The sequence below is a fragment of the Astyanax mexicanus genome, chromosome 8, assembly GCF_023375975.1.
Source record: "Astyanax mexicanus isolate ESR-SI-001 chromosome 8, AstMex3_surface, whole genome shotgun sequence".
Classification (NCBI taxonomy): domain Eukaryota; kingdom Metazoa; phylum Chordata; class Actinopteri; order Characiformes; family Acestrorhamphidae; genus Astyanax; species Astyanax mexicanus.
Genome location: NC_064415.1, coordinates 28,175,605 through 28,198,066, shown reverse-complemented (window position 1 = coordinate 28,198,066; position 22,462 = coordinate 28,175,605). Strand labels below are relative to the sequence as shown.

Sequence of the window (22,462 nt, the reverse complement as noted above, 5' to 3'; positions counted from 1 at the left end):
GAGATATCATGCCCTGTTTAAATTAAACAAGGTCCAAAACTGTAGGCTACCAAATAGGTCAGATAATCCTATTAACTTTAAATAGTGGCACAGATAATTAAATTAAAATGTTTTGTGGGAATTATAAGGTTGTAAGGTGTTAGATTTTCTTCTATATAAGGTGTTATTTTTCTTCTATATTTTACATTTATATGATTCCATGTAAGTAGTGTTTTATAATTCATTTGTTTGTAAAAGACAAGTATATAACTCTTTACATTTATACACATGTTACAAATCATTCCAAACCCACATTATCACTGAAACCAATGCGGTAGATCCTCACACTGTCACTTGGTTTAATGAAGCAATTGCACTGCCGCCGATTAATATTACACGTTATATTTTTGGCAAGTCATTGTTTTGATATAGCACTTGTACTTTTACTCAAGTCTGGGTTTTTAGTCATTTCAACATGTTTGTTTATAAGCCCTTTAAACATGATCTGAGTGTAACTTCAGAATCAGCTCAAAGATAAAAAGATAAAAGTCTATGTTTTCCTAAACTTTTACCATAGAAAAATTGAAATATACAAGTACAAAATATGTGTTTTTTTTTAAGCAAAATTCTTCAGTCTACTTACTATGTCCTGGATAAGCAGTTCTACCCTGTTTATTTTAGTTTTTAGTTCACTGAGGACTCCCTCTAGCGGTTCGACTCACTGATTTGTCAGACTCTCCATAAACCAGCTCTGACAGAGGCACGTTCACTCGCCGGATGTAGTTCATTCTGTTTCCGGTATGGCGCTGTTTTCTAAAACTATTTGGCGGTTAGTGGGGAATGGTGGATTAGTCAAAGTCCGGCGCTGATCGAGTGGAGAGGATTCATACCGCGCTCCTATAAGTTATTATTGTGGGGCTCTGGGTGTGAGACAGGGCGCTGCCTGGCTGTGAGCGGGGTATTTACCGGGGCGTTTCCGCTCAGTAATGCTCTCGGTAGATCCGCCGCTGTAGATCCGAACAGGCGGTGCCGTCCGGAGGGCGGTTAGTTTATCTGAAGCGGCTCTGCTGCTGCTGCTGTTGTTCTGAGTTTGGTTTCTGATTTCTCTGTTAAACGGGTCAGTGTTACCCGTTTACCCGCGGCCAGTATGATGTCTCATCTCCAGGAGGCGAACGGTAAATACCTGTGGTGGTTTCTGCAGAGTCTGGAGTTCCACCTCGACGGATCTGCGGACAAATCCAAACACCTCAATCTGGGAATGTAAGTAGTGCTAGTTAAATTAGAACAGTGCAAACCATCTGAACCCACTGATTAGACACCACACAGAAAACCAACTGTGGGTAGAACAGATTTAATGTTCAGTTAACTGTCTAACGTTATATTTGTTTGTCTATTTATATACATGTCTTTATATCTACAAGTTATCTATCTGTCTCTGTTTATAAAAGTATTTATCTATATGAGTATGTTTGTCTGTCTGTGTATCTGTCTATATATCTGAGTATCTATATATCCATCAATCTATATATATATATATATATATATATATATATATATATATATATATATATATATATATATATATATAATTTATGTGTATTTTACTGTCTGTATATCTATCTATCTGTCTGTTTGTGTGTATCTACCTATATGAGTCTATCTATCTATCTATCTATCTATCTGTCTGTCTCTGTCTGTCTGTGTATCTGTCTGCCTATATATCTGAGTATCTATATTTACATATATCAGTCAATCTAAATGAGTGTTTTTGTCTGTTTGTCTATATGTGTGTCTGTCTTTATGTAAATGCAGATATTTTGTGATTCATGTAAACACATCAGATTACTAACCAACTCAAGTTTTCTGGATTAATTGGATTCTGCAGTGCATATGAACACATGATGCAGCCTAGTCCTCTAAAAGTAAAACTTATCTATGTAGTTGAGCAATCGATAAGTTCCATCCTTCTTAAGTTTTTCATGTTTTTTAACGGCAGTAATGTCATTGATGCTGCTTATTCCTCTGAGTTACCATACTCTTTGTACTAATCACATTTTTTTTCATATTTGTAAGGAACATGTTTGATAAGCCAAACAAAGAAGCCTTCTACATCGTCACTCATTTCTTGTTCAAGAAGTTGAATCCTTCACGTACACTAGATGTGTTTAGGTAAGTTAACAAGGCAAGACACACTCCTGCAGCATAGTATATCCTCTGCTAGACATTTTATTTACAAGTGTCTTTTGCTTTGCCACAGACATTGCTGGCCAATTTTGAATCGCAAGCACGATGCTGAATTTCGTAAAGTGGCTTTTGGATGGCTCCAGGAAATAGCGGTAAGAAAAAGCAGAAGAAAAAAAAAACCCACAAACAAACAAAAAAATATCACCAGATGTTTACAAAAACACATACAAAAATAAAGCTGTGTATAATTCATATGTGTTTGTTATATAATGGGACTGTTGTAAAAAAAAAGACATTCATGTACTGTCTTTAGAATGAAGAAGGAAGCAGTTTTCCCAAGGTTGTTGCTTCACACTTGCTGTCTCCATCTGGACCACGGTTCGTCAATTTAATGCTTCACTTGGCCAAACATGTCATGGTGAAATTGATGAAGACCTATACCACAGGTACAGTACTTAACAGTTTTTGGTATTTCATAGCATTTTGTTCAGTAATGTAAAAATTACAGTACTGACCAAAAGGTGACCAAAAGGTGGCATAACTTCACTCAATGGTATAATTAGCATACAAAAAAGGCAAACCGAGAAGGGCTTCAATAGTTCTTCTGTGAAGACGTGTATTTAACAATCAGAGGGATCTGGCCTAGACATGAAGGTGTCATAATTTAATCAAGAGTCAGCTGCTCTCCTCTCAGTAATACACATTTGGTACCACATCCTTAACAGGAGGAGCTTAGATAGAAAGGGGTATTTTTCAAATGTATAAATGGTGTGTCCTGTAGCTGCTCGTTGTTCAGTCCAGCTCCGCTGAACCCGAGTTACATCTGCGTATCTCGCAACTGCTTCCTGTAATAAAGACTGACCATTTTTCATCAAGTACGAAGAGACATCCTTTTTCTTACAGTAATCTAAGTTCTTGATTTTTTTTTTTATCACTGTTCTTTTCTAATATCACTGTAAAACACTATTTAGATGGCACATGGGTTCCAGAGGCTGCAGCTGTTCCTGCAAGTAATCCAGATTTGCTTATGAAGCGTTGTCAGATGGTAAAGAGACATTTTGAGAGAGCATCTGTGGCACAGGATAGTCTCATTCAGGACTATCAAAAGAGAGCCAGGTTAGTAATAAATATTACTGTATTTAGCACAGAAAAGGAATTTTGGAAGGTTGTTCTAGTATTTGAACTCATTAGAATTTTTTTGGTTTCTTTCAGATATTTGGAGAAGTCTTTAAAGAGCCATAAGGCAGAAGAAGTCAACTATATTGATTTGCTCAAGTAAGTATCAAATTTCAGGTACAATGGAATCATGTAACTTCAAATAACCAGTCTAATTCCATGATCAGGTTGATTTTAAAAATCAGCTTTGTACTGTTGCGTCATCAAATGTTATCCAAGCATGCCCACAAAGGCTCACACATTGTTTTATTAAAAATATATTTTAAAAAAATTTACTTTTAATGGTTAAGATTTAGAAATCAGCATTTTGGCTCAACTGCCAAAAAAACATACAGTCTTATACTTAGTTTTACATAATTATATTTTTATAGCAGTTTTACAGTTTAATAATAAAATAAACACTTTCTTATAGAAAATACGAGAACACTGTGGATCTGGAAGGTGAAAGTCTGTCAAAGACTCATCACAAGGTTTGTTGTCCTTTAACTTCTAGATAGTTACTTTGACCTCCAGTATAGTCTACCTGCAAGGATTAATAAACCTCTTGTTTGATTTTAGGTTCAAATTCTATGGGCGGAGATTGACAAGTCCTTGTCTGGCCTAGAAGGAGAGCACAGGATTTTGGATAGTGTGATCCAGGGTAACGTTGACCAATATGTCCTGGATGGGAAGGACATTTGTGTGAAGATACCTGCAATATTGCTAGAGAGAATGGAGAGATTATCACACCAGGTAAAGCAAAGCATCACCCACTTGACAATCTCAAATACATTTGGCAGTGTATCTGCTTTATTATTATAATTTTTTTAAATATACAAATTCTACCACAGCTGAGAATTGTACTAAAACTAGGAGATGTCATCATAGGAAGTATTGTTTTTAGACATGCCATAATAACCAAACAAAAAGTTACTTTTTTGTTGTAGCCTAAAAGTGTTAATAAAGGGGGGGATATTAATTTTGTCATGTTCCTTCATTCTTCTCTTTTGGTATTGTTAGACCAGTATTGGGAGCTTGTATGAGGGAGGACAGCCTGTCTTGTTGCGGTTGCTAGAGCTCCTGAACGTGGTTTTGAGTATCCTGAGCGAGGAGCGTGCAAAAGTTTCATGTCCCAGTTTGCAGCTCAACCAGCAGACTCTTCAGGAGCAAGCTTTGCTCATGAGACGCTCAAAGGAGACATTGAAAAACATGAGGTATTTACAAAAATGGCAGTATGCAATTGTCATATTATTCGATGGTATAATTATTTTTGCAGCATCAGGCAAACAAAACATTACAAAAGCCAAAAGCTTTGTTCAGGTGCTGTTAATTAAACAAGTTCGTGTTTGTCTTAATTAGTGGCTTCAGTTGCTTTTAATGAATTCACCTGGAGGCAATTTCTGTGGCCACACCCACAAAAGAGGCCGTGTTGCTGACTCCATATAAAAGCCTTGAGAAGTTCTTGAATAAGGGAGAAAGCAGTTGGCTACATACTTTTGTTTATTTGTATCTTTGTAACTCAATAGAATGTTTTGTAGAAATGTAATTATAAATACATTGTTTAATCATTTGTGTGGTGGTTCTCTAGGCGAAATCTGGCCAAGGGGGATATACCACAGACTAAAAACACAATTAAGAAGCTGGAGGTGGATTGGGAAAAGAAGTGGGCTGAATGTTTGAGGCATACTCCTTTGATTTCGTTCCTCAATGAGGATCCTGTAAGTATGTCTAATGGTAATACAAATTGATGTCTCTTCCTGATGTTTTGGCTTTACAATTTAGTATGTTGTATGCTTTTTTTATTTTTTTATTTTGCTAATGCATGAATCAGTTTTTATCTGTTTAGGTTTTAGACTTCATTTCCCCAATGGCGCCTTTGTCATTTGAACCAGCAACTGAAGCTAGCTTTAAGGCTAGTATATTTTCACAGTATCCTGCTAAGCCTCCTGGTAAGTTTTTAAAATGGGCATGTTGTTGTACATTTTAGGTATTAATTTTCTTAATGCAACATTACAAATGCATTTTTTTTGTTCCCCCACCCCCTCCACTTTAGAATCTGTAGACCAGACTCTGAAAGAAAAAACATCTTCAAAGAATGAGGATGTCAACACTGAAGTTGATTTTTCAAGGTGCTTTGGTTTACAACTACCTTTCTGCTTTTAAACATTAGCAAGAGTTATCATGTTTTGGTAGACATTTCATTGCTGGTTTCTTGTAACAAGGTGCTTTATTCCAACAGATCCATTTCAGCCATGGACAAAACAGAAGACTTGCTTTTTTCCAGCTGCTTTGCTTCACCAAGGTGTACATCACCTTATATGGCACGTCCTGGAACACCTACTGGTTCTGCAAAAGCCCCAGCATTCGCTCCTACTCCTAGCCCTTTTCAGGTATTGTTAAAATGACCAAATACTGATTCCAATAGATAAGCCTAATTGTTAACATTGTGTAGTTGTACATAGCACTGGATTCCTGCAGGAACTCTGCTTCATGCAATAGGAATAAATATGGATTAGATTTGTGTAACTCAGTCTCTTTACTTTTGTTAAAGTTTTTGCTCTGTACTCTCCACAGACAAGCAATGGTAGAAACTTTACGTCACAAACCAAGACATCTGCTTTGAAGCCAAGGGCTCAGATTATGGAATTGGAATATGATAATCTTGCAAGTCAGGTTTGTACAGCAAAGAAAAGTCTGTATGTGTTGGGAGGCTGATACCTGGGCAGTTCTACCCTATGTTCTACCCATCACTAGCTCTCCCTAGATTATACCTGCTTTCTGATGACCGGGGCGAATTGAGAGAAATCGCAACGGACAGATACGGAGCAGACAAAATTGTAACTTATTGTGCTCAGAGCACTTTCTAGTGAGTTACCTTACACTACATGGTGTCTTATTTCTCAGTTTGCTGAAGCTGTGGCAATGAGTCCATTGGATGGTAGGAGAAGTGGTATGGAGCTGGAGCAGTTGCTAAACACATTATCAGACCCCTTCACAACAAAGAAACAGCTGCCTCGCACACCAGAAAGCTTGCGTAAGTTTTAATGGCGGTTGTAAAATTGCTATTGTAAAGTTTAAAATCTAATTTAATGATTTTCTCATGAGATTTTTTTTTCTCTCTCCTTCCCAGTTATGGATGTGAGAGCCTCGTGGAGAAAAGCTGTAGAAGAAGGAAAAACTGAGAAGAAGCATGAGAAAAAGCACGAGAATGACTCCGACTCTGTTCTCAGGACCCCCAGTACAGACCTACGGAACCCCAAACCAGTTTTCCCGAGTGCTTCTGAAAGTGTGGGCCCTCTTCCCTGTAGTTCCCCTCCATTCCAGCAGGAGGCCTCAGCCCACTCCACAATCACATGGGACTCCACACAGCTGGAGGCTCTTGGCCAAAACTCCAGCAATATTATTGAGCTTAGTATTGCCCAAGAGACATTTCCAGAAATGGAGGATGATTTCTCTTTTAACTGTGGTGGTGATGAACTGCAGGAGGTAGAGAGTGAGGGAGAGGACATTGAACTTGTACTTCCTCCAGTCATCTTGCATTCACCTGAAGAAGCAGAGCCAGCCCTTCAAGTGGCTCGAAAACGCTTGGCAACCCTTGGAGAATCCCCCTTTATAGCAGCATGCCGGGAAATGGAGGCTGAAGTCCTGCCATCAGCAGGAAGGAAAAGCTTTGGCTTGAGCAACTGTAGTGGTGAAAAGGTGTTTTCTCTGGACTTGGAGCAGTTGGAGGGGTTCTCATCTCCTCTACGAGAGGAGCTCACTTTGCCTAATCTTGTGACCTTCTCGCCTATGGATGAATTTTGACTTGCGAACTGACTAAAATAATGGCACAGTATCACTATTTTTCCACAAACTCTACCAGTGTCTTTGAAGGCAATTTGTATAGATGGCGAGACACTGCATGTAGTGGAGATTTTTAACTCTTCTGTAAGCCTTAAGCTGTTTCAGCCTTAACAAGGTCATCAAACACACTGCCCTGTACTTTTGAGTTTTTCCCCCCTGCTCTTAACCCACCTGATCAAATTTATCAGTTTACTAACAAACTTGTAAAAAATTTGTGTACAAATGGAAAAACATTCAGGACGCTGCACTTCCATTATTAGGAGAAACAAAAGCTGTGTTCCAAAATCTAGGTTGCAGTTGAGGAAGGCTTTGTCCTCGGTAGGATTGTCTTAAGACTTCTTCATAGTAGCTTATTGATTACACACATGGAACGGTCTAACCAGGCTTTGTGGCGACATGACCATGCAAATTGTGTGTACTTTTCCTTGTATAAATTCAAATAATTAAAAACATTCAACATAATTTTTACAGTAAATTTGTATGCTCTGATGGCATGGATTATCCACATCAGTTGTGTCCTACAAATTGTCTGAATGTGTACTGCTTTTCTGTGCTTTATACTTTGGAACAGCCTTCTATCGTGTAGTGGCTGAGAAATGCAGCCTAGCATTTGGAACGCAGATACTGATTTAAAACGTACCTTTCTTTGTCTTAAGACCAATAATAATGTGTATATATTTCTTTTGTACATGTATATTGCTACACATTTCAATGACCATGATTAGATTGTACAGCAATAAGATTTTTCATAAATATGAATTTGGCTAACCTGTAGCTATCACACTTGAGGTTCACATGTGAGTTTCTCTGTGTTGTAATAAAGAAAATAATTTTTCTTGTGTGTAATATTTTTGTGTGATTAAGATATCATTAAGATTATTCCAAATGTTGGGTCAAACTTTCCAGTTGGGTCAAACTTTCCTTTTTACTGTTCCAATATGTTCCACTTTGTTTAAAGTTTTCAAAACGTTTTCATGGTGGGGCTAATGTAGCTTGCTAACGTTCTAAAATGTTACATACACAACTAAAGTTTCCTCAGTGTTGGGAGAGAGTGTTCCCATAGTAACTTTAACGTAGCGTTCTAAAAACATTACCCAAATGTTTGCACTTTTGTTTACAGTTCCCTTAATGCTACGAGTACACATTTTTGTAGTAAGGAAAAAGTAGCCTACTACATAAATTTCTAAAATGTTACATACACAACCTTGTTTAAAGTTCGCTCAGTGGTGAGAGAAAGCCTTCTCGTAGTAATCTGAAGGTAACATTTTAAAAACTTTCCTTAAATGTTTGCGCTTTTGTTTAACATTGTCATTTTCATTCATTTTAAAATGTCTAGTTGTGATCTCTAGTACGAATGAGTGCTCTGGTGTTTGGTTAGCCCTGCTTTATTTTACTGACTTTGTGGTCTCAGAAGAAGGGCAGGATTTCTGCTCTTGCTTATGAATATTTTTTACATGCAAACATATTGCCTCTGATTGGCTATAAAACTGCAGCAGAGAACACCTCTAATAAACTAAAAAAAAATAAATCATAATGTTTTCAGAGAAACAGCCTTAGTTGTAAAAATACACCACTGAGTGCTATGCAAGTTAACTTTTAAATTTCATTTAATGTCAGGCTCTGAACCCCCACCCCACACACAAACACACATTTTTTGAGTATTTTCTTTTACTAGCTACTGCAGACAATAGGGGTTGAAAACTGTTTTAATTGCAGCATGCGTATACAACTCCGAGACCTATTGTATTTTACCCTTTTAAAGTTTGCTCAGTGCTCAGAGAAAATGTTTTCGTTGTAAGGTTAACTAATGTAGCTAACTAGATAACTAGTTAATAAACGGTACATACACAACCTCGTTCAAAGTTTCTTCTGTGTTAGGAGAAAACGTTCCCACAACCAACTTTCTAAGAACGTAATTTCGTTAGCTCGCATGTCTCTTGAGTGCCTGTAACCACCTCAAAGTATCTATAAGTTAACCTCGGGTTGTGTGCAGAGCTGGAAAGTGAGGGGAAACACAGAAGCTAGTGAGTGATGTGCTTTGTCATGCTGTGGAGAGCACCGTGCGCAGGCAGCAGCGCTCCTTTAAGGGGAAAAGGAAGGAAAACGAAACAGACACCTGTTAGCTATAGTCGCATTACTGAGACGTATCCCTCCTCCCAAGACAGGGGGCACAAGTAACCTGTGTAAGCGGGGAAAGTAGAGCAGAGCGAGTCATTCTTCTGGGCGGCTCCATTCCGCCTCCAGCAGTCCGCCCGAGAAAGCCAAGAGCTCACCAAAGTAACAAAACACAAACATGGCGCCCATTCGCGACGCCACGCATCGGTGAGAGCGGAGACAGCAAAGTAGGGGGAAAGTTACCGGGGACGAGCAGTCCAGCCTCAGTTCGGACAACCTGTGGACGTTTTGGTGCGTGAGGGAGACGGTGGGAGCTGGAAGTTGTCTACATGTCAGCGGTCTTTCTTCTAGACGTCTGAACAGCTGGTATGTTGGAGCTGCTCGTTTTGAGAAGTTCCTGTGTTTTGAAAATACACAAGTGCTGTAACGGCTGTTTACAGACGTTGAAATAGAGCTAGCTTTATACCCAAGTAGTCTTTAGAAGTGGCTTAAAGTAGCTAACCTAACGTAGTTACTTGAGCTAATTTAGCTTACGTTTTCTTCCACTGTGCCTTACTTTGTGACTTTGCTAAGCTAGTTCACTAGTTAGTTTACACAGTAAGTTACGCTGCTAACCTAGCTTTAGCTCTCTTATGCAAGTGGCTCCTGTAACATTAGTGGGTTAGTTAACTACGTTTGTTAACGCTAGTTCAGATAAGCTAGCTTAAGCTGTGTTTGATGCTGTTGGCTTAAAAACGAAGCAAAGTTAGCTTAAGACAGCTAATAAAGCTAGCTAATCTAGGTTACATTAACGTGGCTGGCTATCTAGTTAAACCAACTCTCCGTCTGTGTTGGAGTGTCACCGGCAGTCCTATACTGTCAACACTGTTGTGGAGTATTGTGGAGAAGAAGTCCGTCAGGTTGACCTGGTTAAGGACAGGTAACGTTAGCTAACATTACTGCTTTTGAGGGTATGCAACAGTTGGGCGCATGAAACCTGGATTGCTAGGTTACTCTTGTAGGCGCCATTATATTACCGCTGCAGCGAGGTGTGCAGGTGTTTCAGGGTGTGTCTGTCTGACTGCACAGGTAAACTAGCTAGCGTTAACCCCAGTTTACAGCCCTCCATAACTTTAGATAGTGCGGATTACCTCACATCACAGGCAGACTGTCAACCCCCGTACTGATCTGTCTCTCTCAGCACTTCAGAAACATAGTCTTAACCTGCTTGAGGAAGTTGGGCTGTTATGGCTAGTTGTCACCAGCTATGCAACTTAATATTTATTCAGTGTTTCAGTGTTCACTGTAATTAATTTTTACTAGTAGAAACTCATTACAGATATCAGCTCTGAAATATGTTCTGGTAGCTAGTTAGTAATGTTAGATTTATAGTTTTATAAACAAGGGCTGCAACGATAAGTCGATATAATAATTTGTCGACTATTCTTTCTGTACATACATCTATTGATGCATTACACAAAGTGCTGTGGAGAGAAACCCAGATGTGTAAATTGCTTACTCATACAGTTCACATTCAACTCTGTGTCTCCAAAAGTGCCCAAACACAACATATTACATGTTTACTCAATAAATATCAGTACTTTCCACATTCAAACAAAAACTAGACTTTTAAATGCTTTTTAAATAGCATGTTCCGCTGTTTCTGTCATTTTTAGAGATAGAGGACATGGCAGGAATAATCTACGACTAATCGACTAATTTAAAAAATAATTCTCAGATTAGCTGGCTACCAGAATAATTCTCATTAGTTGCAGGCCTATTATAAACCCATTTATTACATAAAGCAGCTCTGAGTGTTTTACTAGTAGCTAGAAATGTCGGATCTACAGTTATAAACCCCTTCATTGCAGATATCAGCTCAGAAATGTTTACTAGTACCTAATGTCAGATTTACAGATCTATAAAACCAAAAATTCTGGATATCAGCTTTGACACTAGTCATATTACCAGTTGTACTAGTATTAGGCTAGAACATGGCTAGAAATATCGAAGCTGTAATTGGGACTAGCAAAGTCCCTAAAATTATTACGAGTCAAAACTCAAACAGTGGATAACTAAAATGAAATCATAAAGACGTAAAATGCACATTTATGCTAGTCAGAACTATCTACATTAGAGATATCTAGATTTTGTATTTTTACTCATATTACAGTATGAGGATAGTGCTACTCATTCATTTACAAATGTGTGTGCCTGGAGCCTGAATTATGTTGTAAATATCAGGAATTACAATGTCTTATAGTTAAAAAGTTTAATTGTAGACATCTATAACTTGAAGATCTGAAGATCTGATATTATTATGACTTCTTAATATTCCATTGCTGATATCTGAAATGAGAGTTTCTGCTAGTGAAAATGGCATTAAAGAGAGCTTGAATTGCTGGAGGTTGAAGGGCTTTCCATAGGTGTCGTTTGCAGTAAACAAATGAGCCTGCATACTGAGGAGCATTCAGGTGCAAGGTGAAAAGTTTCCACTCCTGTGTTAAGGTTTAGTTTAGTAAGCAACTATATAAGTAAAATGATAAATGATGATATTGGTGCATTGTTTTGCTCACAAACACTGGCAGTTTCTGGCAGCGAAAAAAGTACATTTAGAGATTGCATAAATAACAGTTTTCCACGCATTCACATGTGTTGTAGTTACAGATCTGCTGCATTTGCACTCTTTTCACCTTTGCAGAAGTCCTCACATGTTCATGGTCACCTCTCATTGTGGTTAAATTTTGGTGTCAGAGACTGCATAACAATTTGAATGTGAAATGACTTCATGTGGGCTGCGAGTGCAGCTGTTTACTGTAAGGTTTTGTTAAGTTGCTTTTGTAGATCAATAGACGTAGTGACCTTGACATTATCTGACGTGACCTTGTGACTGCATTTGGTGGATCTTTATGTTTGGTTTGGAAGTGTATGATCACAAAGTTCAAGTATGTATGTGTGTGTATGAAAGTGTGCTGCAGCTGTGTTGCCTCATGCAGCCTTTTTCAAGTGGCGTGGGAATTATAAATGGAAAGACAAAGGTAAAACGACTGCCGCTGTGAGTGTTGTAAAATACAGGACATGTGGCAGAAAGGCAGGCCTCTCTCCAGTGAAAGAGAAACATGACACTATCATACTGTAGGTGTGTCCTTTCCACCTCTAGCTCTCTGACAATTGTTAACGTGTGAGCAGTTACCCTGCGGTGTTGATTCAGATGTACTCAAAAGTATAGTGTTTAGGCCTATCTGTTATGACATGTGTTAGATTAGTTCATGAACAAACGGCTTTATACGATGGATGAGTGCAGGTGCTACGGGGTTTGGAATGAAGAGCGAGGAAGGGACTCATAGGCCAGCCACAGTCAAGATTATGTAGCATTCCTTAAAAGGGAATTGTGCTGTTTGGATGACATATGACATGTCAAACCTTGTTAAGCCCACTAGACTCTTGATCCTTTATCCGTTAAGGAGCTGATTTATTATGGCTGCTTACTGCCTTACTGGCTCTAGGACCCATTGTGACGTGGATTGCAGTACTAGGCTGTGCAAAAATTTAACAGAGAGGGCCAGAAGAGCCAGTTTTGCTCCCACATAAGCTTCCTGTGAAGCTATTATGCGGTATGAGTTGGCAATGACGTTGCAACTTTAACTGAACTCATCTTTTGCCCTAAAGGGGACAAGGCACGGGTAATGTACTGGAAATACCAGGTATCACCGGGGGAATGAGCATGGCATTTTCCATTCTGTTCCATAATATCTGAAACTGGCATGTATATATTAAAATCTACTAGCATCACTGGTTAGTCATTGTGAAAGTATAGCAGTAAGTTCCCTTTTTAAGCCCAGCCTTCAGCTAATGTTGAAATCATGAGACCCCACACATAATGACATTTTATTGAGCATTCTGTCCTTGATCATTAGTCATTCAAGTCCTAAAAATACACTTCCCTGAATGAAAAAGCTGACATATTCACGTCAACATCAGTCCCCCCATCGGCTCCATACATTTAAGCCTTGTGGGAGTTTCTTAGGAACAGCTACATCACAAAGAGAAAGCCAAGCGGTAGAAAAAATGTAGGCACATTGCATGTTTGTGTATTTAAATGTTTATCTGGGTAGTAAGAACGAATTTGCTTAACAAACACTTATGCTACAATAAGGCTCATACTAATTAATTAAGCCAACAATTAACAATGTGTGGGTGTTTTGTTACAGTGGATAAAATTAAGTTAGAATAGATCAATTAAGATGCACCAATGCTTTTTTGTATTTTAAATTTGATTTTATTTGTGAACTGTGAATACATTGTATGTTTTGTATTCACCACAGGCATATGTTGCAGTTTGTACAAGCCCTGCTGACTGCATCTAAAAAAGTTCCATTCAGCTCAGCTCTCCTTTTTTTGCCCATCTATCAGCCATGATGTTAACAATGTATTTTACTTCATAGAATCTGTACAGGATACCTGGGTCCAAAATATAGAACATTGGGTTGGATTATAGACATCACATAGTACATGAAAATCTGGGAAGATCATCATTTATGATCACCCTGGTATGGAGATTTTCTGTGATTATCAGGGGAGTAAATTAGACTCAAATGCTTACACCTTTATAAGTGGTTAGGTGTTATCTTGTGAGTGAGGGTGGACACTAGCCAGGGTGCTAGACATTGCTCCTTGTTAAATTGCACAGAAATCTACAGTAGTCCAGAACACAGGACCTTCCTGTATTTTAAGATCTGTCCAATAATTGGAAAAGCCGTTCTCATTTAGTATGTTGTGATTCATTTTGGTAAGCTTGCATCTTTCTCTGTGTAAAAACAAACCAAACATGTGTAAACTAATTCAGACTGTAGCAAATAAGTATAGTGGTAAACCCCCTACACACAAAAACAAATGACAATTAATTGTACCCAAACATGCAAATATGGACCTAACTAAGTAACACCCTAGGCCTTAAACTGTTACTGTGCTCACAGTATAGCACAGTGGCATGCAAACTTAGTATGCTTGAAATAGAATGCATAAAACCTTTTGGAGTTCACAGCATATATGGTTTCTATAGTGTAAGTCTGTGAGCATACCATATAGAAAGCAGCTGTAGCCAATGTAAAATCATGTGACCTACCTTTTACTCCTAAATGCCTCCATCATGTGAGCTCTTAACCAGAGCATGCTGGTCAGAGTTGTGTAAACTGTCAGGCAGCCTTTGCAGATGTTTAGAATAGAGCTAAACCATGCCTTTTACTGCCTGCTGTAACAGATGATTCTCTACTGTCTCTGTTTTATGGATTAAAATGTTACAAACATTATCCTTTCCACTTTTGCTAATAACTTTGTATAGGTCTACCTACATGTTATGGTCAGATATTTGCATTTTATTGGCTCTACTGTTATGCTGCTTTTTAGAGTTTAAGTGCCATCCTAACAGCAGTGTTCTTGCCAGCTGAAACCCTGACCCATCACCTCGCTCGACTACAGTCTGGCTGCAAATGCCTTCTGTCAGCTGGAGGCAAAACATGCTGCTTCTCCCTCCTGAACCCTACTGTCAACTTAGAAACTACCTATTAGCATGCATAGAGTGCTTTCCACAAGCCATTGCATAACTATGTCTGACTAAATCAGCAATCAGCAGACCTGTGTGTGTCTGTGTGTGTCTGTGTGTGTCTGTGTGTGTCTGTGTGTGTCTGTGTGTGTGTCTGTGTGTGTGTCTGTGTGTGTGTCTGTGTGTGTGTCTGTGTGTGTGTCTGTGTGTGTCTGTGTGTGTCTGTGTGTGTCTGTGTGTGTGTCCTTTCTCTTATTTTGAATCATTATTAAACAGCAGCAGTCATGTTTTTTGTTGTTGATTTTTAAAGACATTTACCACAGCTGTTCCTGCCAAATTAGAGCTTGAGGAAAGCACTGCCACATGCTCCGTGGTGTCTTCTGTGGAATGATGTTGTGTGTGTATATATTATTTTTTGTACTGGTATCAGGTCCATGCTGTATGGTTACCAGTGAACTATAAATGTTGGCTAATGTCTTTCAGTCTAACTTCTATACTGTATTTCTATTTGTGTTTTTATTGGACTTGTTAGACTTGTGTCTAATACTTTCAGGTTTGACTGATAGCACCATTATCACGTTGCATTGACTTGTTTTTAGTGAAGCCAACTCCAAGACACAAGTGATCAGAGACTGATCTTGTTCACATTTAATACATGTGTAATCAGAATGCGCTTTCTGTAACCGCGTTTTTTCTGGCAATCATAAATTTGTCTGTGGAAAAATAGTCAATATGAGCAATTATGGTTGTGCGTTGCTACTGTATACTGTTATACTGTTATTCAATTTATATTCTTCTATATCTTTTTACTCATTTTTACTGCATTTTTGCAGCATAAATAATGCTGTAGTTTTGACACCCTATAATCATTACTACTCAAGATTGTTTGGTCTAATTATGTGATGTAGGATTATATACAGCTATTTAGCTAGTCACAGTTTTTGTATAAGTATTGTTGAAATCAGAATTTTGTGGAGAAAAATGCATAACCATTTACCATACATCATTTTACACAAAACACACATTTAGGACATGTACATGTACTCATCTACTTGTTGTTTTTCATCCTTTCTTTCTCCCATTCACACACATATTGTGTGTGTTTGTGTCTGCTTGTTGGTGTGCATGCCTGTTGTTAGATGTGTGCAATATTACAGATTGATTTCTTTTGCGGTTTAAATAGTGATTGAGCCACTACAGGAAAACAGTAACTTTCTATCATTCTGATATTGTAGAGCCACCACTGTTACTTTAAATTATTTAAATGATCACCAGGTGGTTTGTTTTGATAATAAACCGATGTTTACATGAAGTAAAACAATCATTATGTATCTTTTGATGTGCTTTGTGTGTGGGGAAGTGAAATCAGATTTTATCTAGTTATACTGGGGATACATTTAATGACCAGTGTAAACAGAATCCAATCAAAGTAAAAACTCATATTGGTGCCAAGTGTAAACAGGCCCACAGACTTTCAGATTTGCTAGTCACAATCCGGCATGCATTTCTTATGTCTTTCTAATGTTGTCCTGGACATGGCGTCTAGGAATCCCAACTCTTCACTTGAGTGGTACAAGGTGTAGCCTGTTACTCATTTGTACTGTTCTAGCTCATTTTTCCTGTCTGAGCAAGAGTGTGTGGGTGGATCCATGTTCTGCTATGGTGAGGCCCGTTTCCTGTGGCTGTATTTGGTGACTTGCAAAACTTTGCGTAACTGTGATTTCAGATCAGATATGGCTGAGCTGTTACCAATTAAAATCAAGAAAGAAGAGCTCTGAAAGTTGTCTTCTTTTTGTTTGTTTTTTTTAATCATGAAGTGAATTTATTCTTGGTTCTGACACTTTGTTACATTTTTTGGATTTAATGTTGCTTTTTAAGCTCTCAGAAGTGTCACGTACAAAATTACCTTCTTTGCCAATATGTGTCAGCACACTGCTTTGATTAATGTGGGAATACAGTTATAAAGCATCCCCCAAGGAGCCTGACCCAGCTCAAATAGGGCCTTTACCATATGACTTTAACGCATAACATGTCTAACCTAATTTCGCTCCAGATGTCATTCTGTCAGATTCAAGGCCTTAACAGACAGAGTTTGATTAAATTCAGAAATATATCGCACTCCATATGTGATTCTGCAGACAGCAAAAATGTGAGGTCACATTAGCCCTTAGCTGATTTGTTTTGTGAACTTTCGCAAGCACTATTGTCTCTGGTATTTCCACAGCTACAACAAAGAAGACTGGTCGTATTTGTCACTGTGAAGCATATTCATTTGACAGTTATTAAAAAGATAAGGTTGTGCTTTCCTTGGTCATACAAAATGACATTTGTTGCATAAAGGTGGTAAATATGACAGCATTTTTTGTATAAATATATTTTTATATGGTATCAATATTTTTAACCATATCAAGAATATTATTAGTGCTTAAAAAACATTGACCCAGCTTTACATTGCATTACAAAGAGTGCGATTAATCCTCTTTTATTAGGAAATGTGCAACAAAAACTGAATAAAAATCACTGGTCCATGCACAATAAAGTATCTGAAGAGAAGTTATGAATAGGCCATTCTCATTGTTCATCTCAAACAGCAACTTGGAGTAAGTTACTTATGATGCGTCAATCAACGCAAAGCAAGTTAATGTATTAACTCAAGCTTACAGTACAACGGCGAGCTGCACTATGTTATTTAGGACAAGCTTTATCATCAAATGCGTAAAAAATAAGTAAAGGAAAGCTTGACTTTTTATATAATCAGGACTTCACATCTAAAGACAACACAAAATTAATCACTGTAGGCCACTATTCTTTCCATATATACTATTAATACAAAATATATATGCTATGTTTTTGAGAATCAATACAGCATTGCAAAACATATCACAGTACTTTGATATAATCAATGTTGCACAAGGTGCTTAAAACTGAGCAAAACTCTATAATATTTGTGTAAAGAAACTGTAATTCTAGTGTACCCTTTTAGTCTGTGTTTTAGAGATTCTGTATCTGTCTGCTTGTTGATGTTGTTTATAGCTGTCCAGGAGGAGGAGCTTATAATGTGGTCTGTGTTTTATGACAGTGAAGTAAGAGTGGAGCCCAGGAGCAAACAATACACATTTTTTTCACATAAAGCTGCTTTAATGAGGTTCTGTTAATGAATCTATGTTTTACTATTTGCTTGTTTTGTGAGAAAAAATATAATGTTTTTGTTTTTTATTCATACCACAAAACAAATGGCAACTTCAAAGCAACATAAACTATGTTCCCTAATGTAATGTTTTGTGTGTGTTTTTTTTTTTTTTTTTTTCACTACCTAAATATATTTTGCAATTTTGTGCCATTTATTGAAGTAGCTTTTTTTGTGTGAGAGTCTGAAGCTTGGCTGTATAGTGTTTCACCTCTGTTCTTACTATTCTCACTGCCAACACCACATTGTACTGACAGGTGGCTGAGAGCAAGTGCTACATATCCAATGGTGGCTGCTGATGACACTTTCCAAGTGTCACTTCAGTGAACTGTGTTCGTCCGTTAGTGGAAGGCCGTTGAATACTTGCTGAGAGATCACTTGAGCACACCCTGACAAACAAGCTATAGTAGATAAGTAGTAGGTCTGACTTGAATCAGGGTTTTTCTGGGGTTTTCTTACAAATTATCATAAAGTAAAGAATAAGATCATAACTGACATCACAGCTGATTTCGCAGGAACTGGCTTAAAAAAAAAACAAATGTTTTAAATGTTACTTTCATTTTTTTACACAGCAGTCTTACCGTGTAAAACAAAAACATTAAAGAATAAAGTTAATCAAAGATGCACTGAAAATTGATTGTTTTAAATATATATTTTTAATGTCTGCAGTTTCTTCTACTTAAAAAGTAGGTCCAGCAGTGTGAAGTACCTCTTCTTGTTGCTTAGCAACTCCTGCTCATCATAATACAGCATGGTAAAACGGTATGTTGTGATCAGGTATGACAGAAACCCAAAAAATGTACACATACCGTGCCATATCTGTGATTTTATATATATATATATATTTTTAATCTCACTTTCCAAGAATTATCCTAAAATGTTCTCATCAAACTGTTTTAGAATGAACTTCCCCATTGTCCTAGAATGTTCTTTATATTACTCTGTCCTAGACCATTCACTGCATCACACTGTTCTTTGATGTACTTCCCCATCACACTGTTCTGAAATAACTTCTTCATACTGTTCTAAAATATTCTTCTGGAATTAGCTTCCCTGTTACCCTGTCCATAAATGTTCTCCATCCAGTAATTGTGTTCTAGATTGTACTTTACCATATATGTTGCTCTGCTTGTTTTCCCTCCATTTATGCTTTTCTGGAAGGGTCTGGCTCATTTGCAATACCTGATATTCAATAAACAACTTAAAGTGCACCTCCAACAGACGAAATATATTTTTCTTAATGTTAGTTGGGTCAGTGTCCCACATCCATAGCTCAGGCAGGAGCTTGGTAATTAGCTGACTATTTGGATCAGGTGTGTTAGAAGGGGAAAATTCCAAACAGAGAACAACTTGTTTTAAAGTGTATTAAGAGGTTTTAAGAATTCTGATTGTGTGATTCCTGTTGCAGCTTCATGACTCTTTCTTTTGCCATTGAACATAGACTTTAAAAGCTTGTGATGTATCTCTATTAAATCTACACTAATGGAAACAGCTGTTAAACTGAGCGAGACAGAGAGAGGGAAAGAGAGAGACAGAGATTCAGAGTTTGCCATTCTTCTCAGCCGTGGCCATCCTGAATGAGACTAAGTAGTGGGGCCTCTCAGAGGCTGAACAGAGTGAACTGAGACAGACAGTGCGGGGCACAGGGATACCGGCCATCTGCCCAACTTCCCCCCCTGCCCTAGCAAATCATCCCTCTGCTACAAAGCACCAAGGCTTTTGTGTGCTTAGGGTGAGATCAGCTACTGATGGGAGGAGACCATGGATACTGGCTGGATTATGGGTGTTAACATTCAGCCTCAAAATCTCAGGATTGATCACTCTTCTTTTAACTTTTTAGTTAGTAGTTTTAGAACAATCTATTTTACACCACTTCTTCCTTTTCTTCACATTTTGAGACCTTTTCAGTGTTGGAAGTTGTAGCGCATGGGCTGTGTCCAGACTGTTATCCCAAATCTGAAGTTTGGCATATCTAGATTGATATCCAGTTCCAGACTGATTTCATATTTCTGATTTTTGTCTTCGGTGCCTTGTAAACAACACTATAAACTCCATAGCTCATATATATATATATATATATATCACTTTTTCTTTTTTCTCTGCTACCTGCTCACTTTTTTGTTCTCTTTAGTTTCTCTCCTCCACGAGTGCTCGTTATTAAAGGAATCCAGTTTGTGGTTCTTTGTGTACATAAACGATCTAAGATGCTTCTTGACAAGCTTTAAAAAACAGCTTAGTACAGTCGATGTATAGAATTAGTTTATATGTATTTTCTCTGCTTTTTAAAGCGTCATATGAGCTTTTGTGTTCTGCTCCAGCTGTTTTCCTGTCATCTTGATTTTCATTTGTTTGGTTCTGATTGGTCAGCTTGATTTAACTGCATCCTTACAACACAGACGTGGGCTCTAATTAAAATATGTAACATCACAGTCCATTCGTTTTAGATTTAATGTGGATAATTTCAATATATTGGCAATAAATGTGACAAAAGTTGTCTTTAGGGTGATTTTTCTATGTAAAAATAGGGATTTTTTTGTTGCTCTCTTTAATTTGCCCCATCCTAGTGCCCAGTAAAAAAAGGGAGCTTTAGTTTGCAATCCTTTGTGGACATTAACAGACTAGGATGCACCTAGACAAACGTGGCTACAGTTCTAAAAATTGCTACATAAAGTTAGTGTAAATTATCTAATTAATAAGGCCAAACTGTATGTATCTTTACAATGTAATTACAATGCAATTCCATTATTTGTGTAATTACATTAGACTTGTAACTCCAGTATAAAACTAAAGAAGAAGACATCAGACACCAAACATACCTTGGAAAGACCAGAATCCCATTTTTAGAGTGCAGGGCAATTCCTTCACTTTGTCATTTGCCTGCAGGCTGCAGAGACTGTGCTGCTCGATCTCAACCTTTTCAGTCTGAGGCCAGTGCTGCAGCCAAGAAATGTGACCTCAGCCTCACACAGACAAAAGAGCTTGGCTGTCCACTTGTACGCCTATGTAAGAAAGGAAGGCTCTGTGTAAAGGAAAATGGGAGTGAAGAACAATTGTGACTTTCAAAAAGTCTCAAATTCCTCACCTGCCCACAGCGGCACTAAATATAAGGTGCACAAATGTAAACTACCAATTAACTTGTGACTGCAGCTTTATATGTTCTTTTTGTATTTGCTTAACTACAAATATAAACTGGTAATGGAGTTATTTTAAGGCATTAGGGTTAATAAATGCTTCAGTGTAGATCAGTTATATTTTTTATTGTAGATTTCTGATTAATTAGTTGTGACAGGATATAGTTAGATAAACAGCTTATGCTAACCATCTGATATCATTAACGTGCATATTGGTGTACTTACAAACTTGGTGTGCTGTTGATTAAGCAACCATTGTGTGATTTAAGAGGAAAGGTTCTTTAAGTTCACTGAGTACAGTTTGTTCTTTTTTTTTATAAGAATACTTGTTTTGGGTATCTGGTGTATTGATTTTAGTGTGTTTAATTATGGATCTTAACTTAATCTGTGTAAATTATGTTTCCAGGGCTGTTGGTATTTATTAGATTGCTAAAATTCTTATTGCATTACAAGAGAAATTTTGTATTATGTGATTCAGTGAGCAGTGTAATGCTTTTTTTATCAAACTTTTTATTTTTCATATGCATAAAATGCTTAGTTTCTTTTCAGTCAGAACAGTGAGATCTGAAGATGAAAATATGAGGTCCAGATTACCAAGTTTGGTCTTTCTCCCATAATTCAGTTTTTATTTAGCGATTAAAGCACAGCATCACAACTTTTGAATTCAGAATATAGATTACCTTTTTCATTGATGCTGAATTAAGGATTACATCTCAGAACTAACTCACTCTGTTATCTCTCCCTCCTCGTCTTGTTTTTCCTCTTTTTCTAGCAGGATACTGTTTGTAATAAATACAGTTAATGGATTTTTAATCAATTGATAGCACTAGGTTAAAGACAACATAAAATGAACCACCATCAACCACCACCTTTTCAATATTGTGTTTTCATTTAAGAAATCCATAATTTAAGACTCATTCTTTGTTTTTTGTTTAAAAGTACAGCATTGCGAAACAGGGATTCTCTACACCCCTATTATTTACTCTGGGATTTGTCTTGGAAAGATGTTTACTTGCTGCTTTCTTGTTACTGTGATATAAATATATTTTTTGTTACGTTGTACATGGGGTTCAGGACAGGCTGTTCTTTCAGCATGGGTGTCACAAGAACACCCACTACCTTCCCATCCCCATTTGGGCAAAACTAAGTCATCTGGGCTGATGCTTTGAAATTGATGATAGATGTGACAGTAGTCTAATGAAATCAGGGTCTTGGCAAGATACTATCGATTGGCTGAGTTGAATGGCAGCTTAAGCTCTTTTGTGTGAATACAGAGTACTAGGCAGTTCCTCTAGCATCTGCACAGCTGAACACTGTTCAGCTGCACTCTGAACAAAGACTATTGTG

General features: G+C 37.6%; 2 protein-coding genes and 1 non-coding gene across 5 annotated transcripts in view; all 3 read left to right on the top strand.

Annotated features, from left to right (window-relative positions):
• Positions 1-754: 754 nt before the first annotated feature.
• haus6 (HAUS augmin-like complex, subunit 6) lies at positions 755-7,996 on the top strand. The gene is made up of 16 exons (XM_007255196.4): positions 755-1,239; positions 2,053-2,148; positions 2,237-2,315; positions 2,477-2,609; positions 3,135-3,279; positions 3,376-3,438; positions 3,752-3,809; positions 3,898-4,071; positions 4,339-4,532; positions 4,907-5,036; positions 5,165-5,267; positions 5,372-5,447; positions 5,558-5,708; positions 5,893-5,991; positions 6,223-6,352; positions 6,449-7,996. The coding sequence occupies exons 1-16, from the start codon at positions 1,127-1,129 to the stop codon at positions 7,120-7,122; spliced, it is 2,418 nt and encodes an 805-aa protein (XP_007255258.3). The 5' UTR covers positions 755-1,126; the 3' UTR covers positions 7,123-7,996.
• On the top strand, positions 6,023-6,153 carry LOC125804104 (small Cajal body-specific RNA 8). Its single transcript, XR_007440601.1, has one exon. It is a non-coding gene; the product is annotated as a small Cajal body-specific RNA 8 (non-coding RNA).
• An 886-nt stretch (positions 7,997-8,882) lies between the features above and the next one.
• Positions 8,883-22,462, top strand: part of dennd4c (DENN/MADD domain containing 4C) — a 61,281-nt gene continuing 47,701 nt past the window's right edge. For 2 of the 3 annotated variants that reach the window (XM_022678282.2, XM_022678280.2), the window contains exon 1: positions 8,883-9,642. The gene's annotated coding sequence lies outside the window, so the exon portion shown is untranslated. The remainder of the gene's footprint in view (positions 9,643-22,462) is intronic. The other variant, XM_007255194.4, reaches the window with a different exon arrangement.

Excerpts from the sequence above, each read along its gene's own strand:
- haus6 (XM_007255196.4), top strand. The coding sequence starts at position 1,127 with ATGATGTCTCATCTCCAGGAGGCGAACGGTAAATACCTGTGGTGGTTT. Across the intron at positions 5,268-5,371 it reads GTATCCTGCTAAGCCTCCTG|AATCTGTAGACCAGACTCTG; the intron begins GTAAGTTTTTAA and ends CCTCCACTTTAG. Across the intron at positions 5,448-5,557 it reads ACTGAAGTTGATTTTTCAAG|ATCCATTTCAGCCATGGACA; the intron begins GTGCTTTGGTTT and ends TTATTCCAACAG.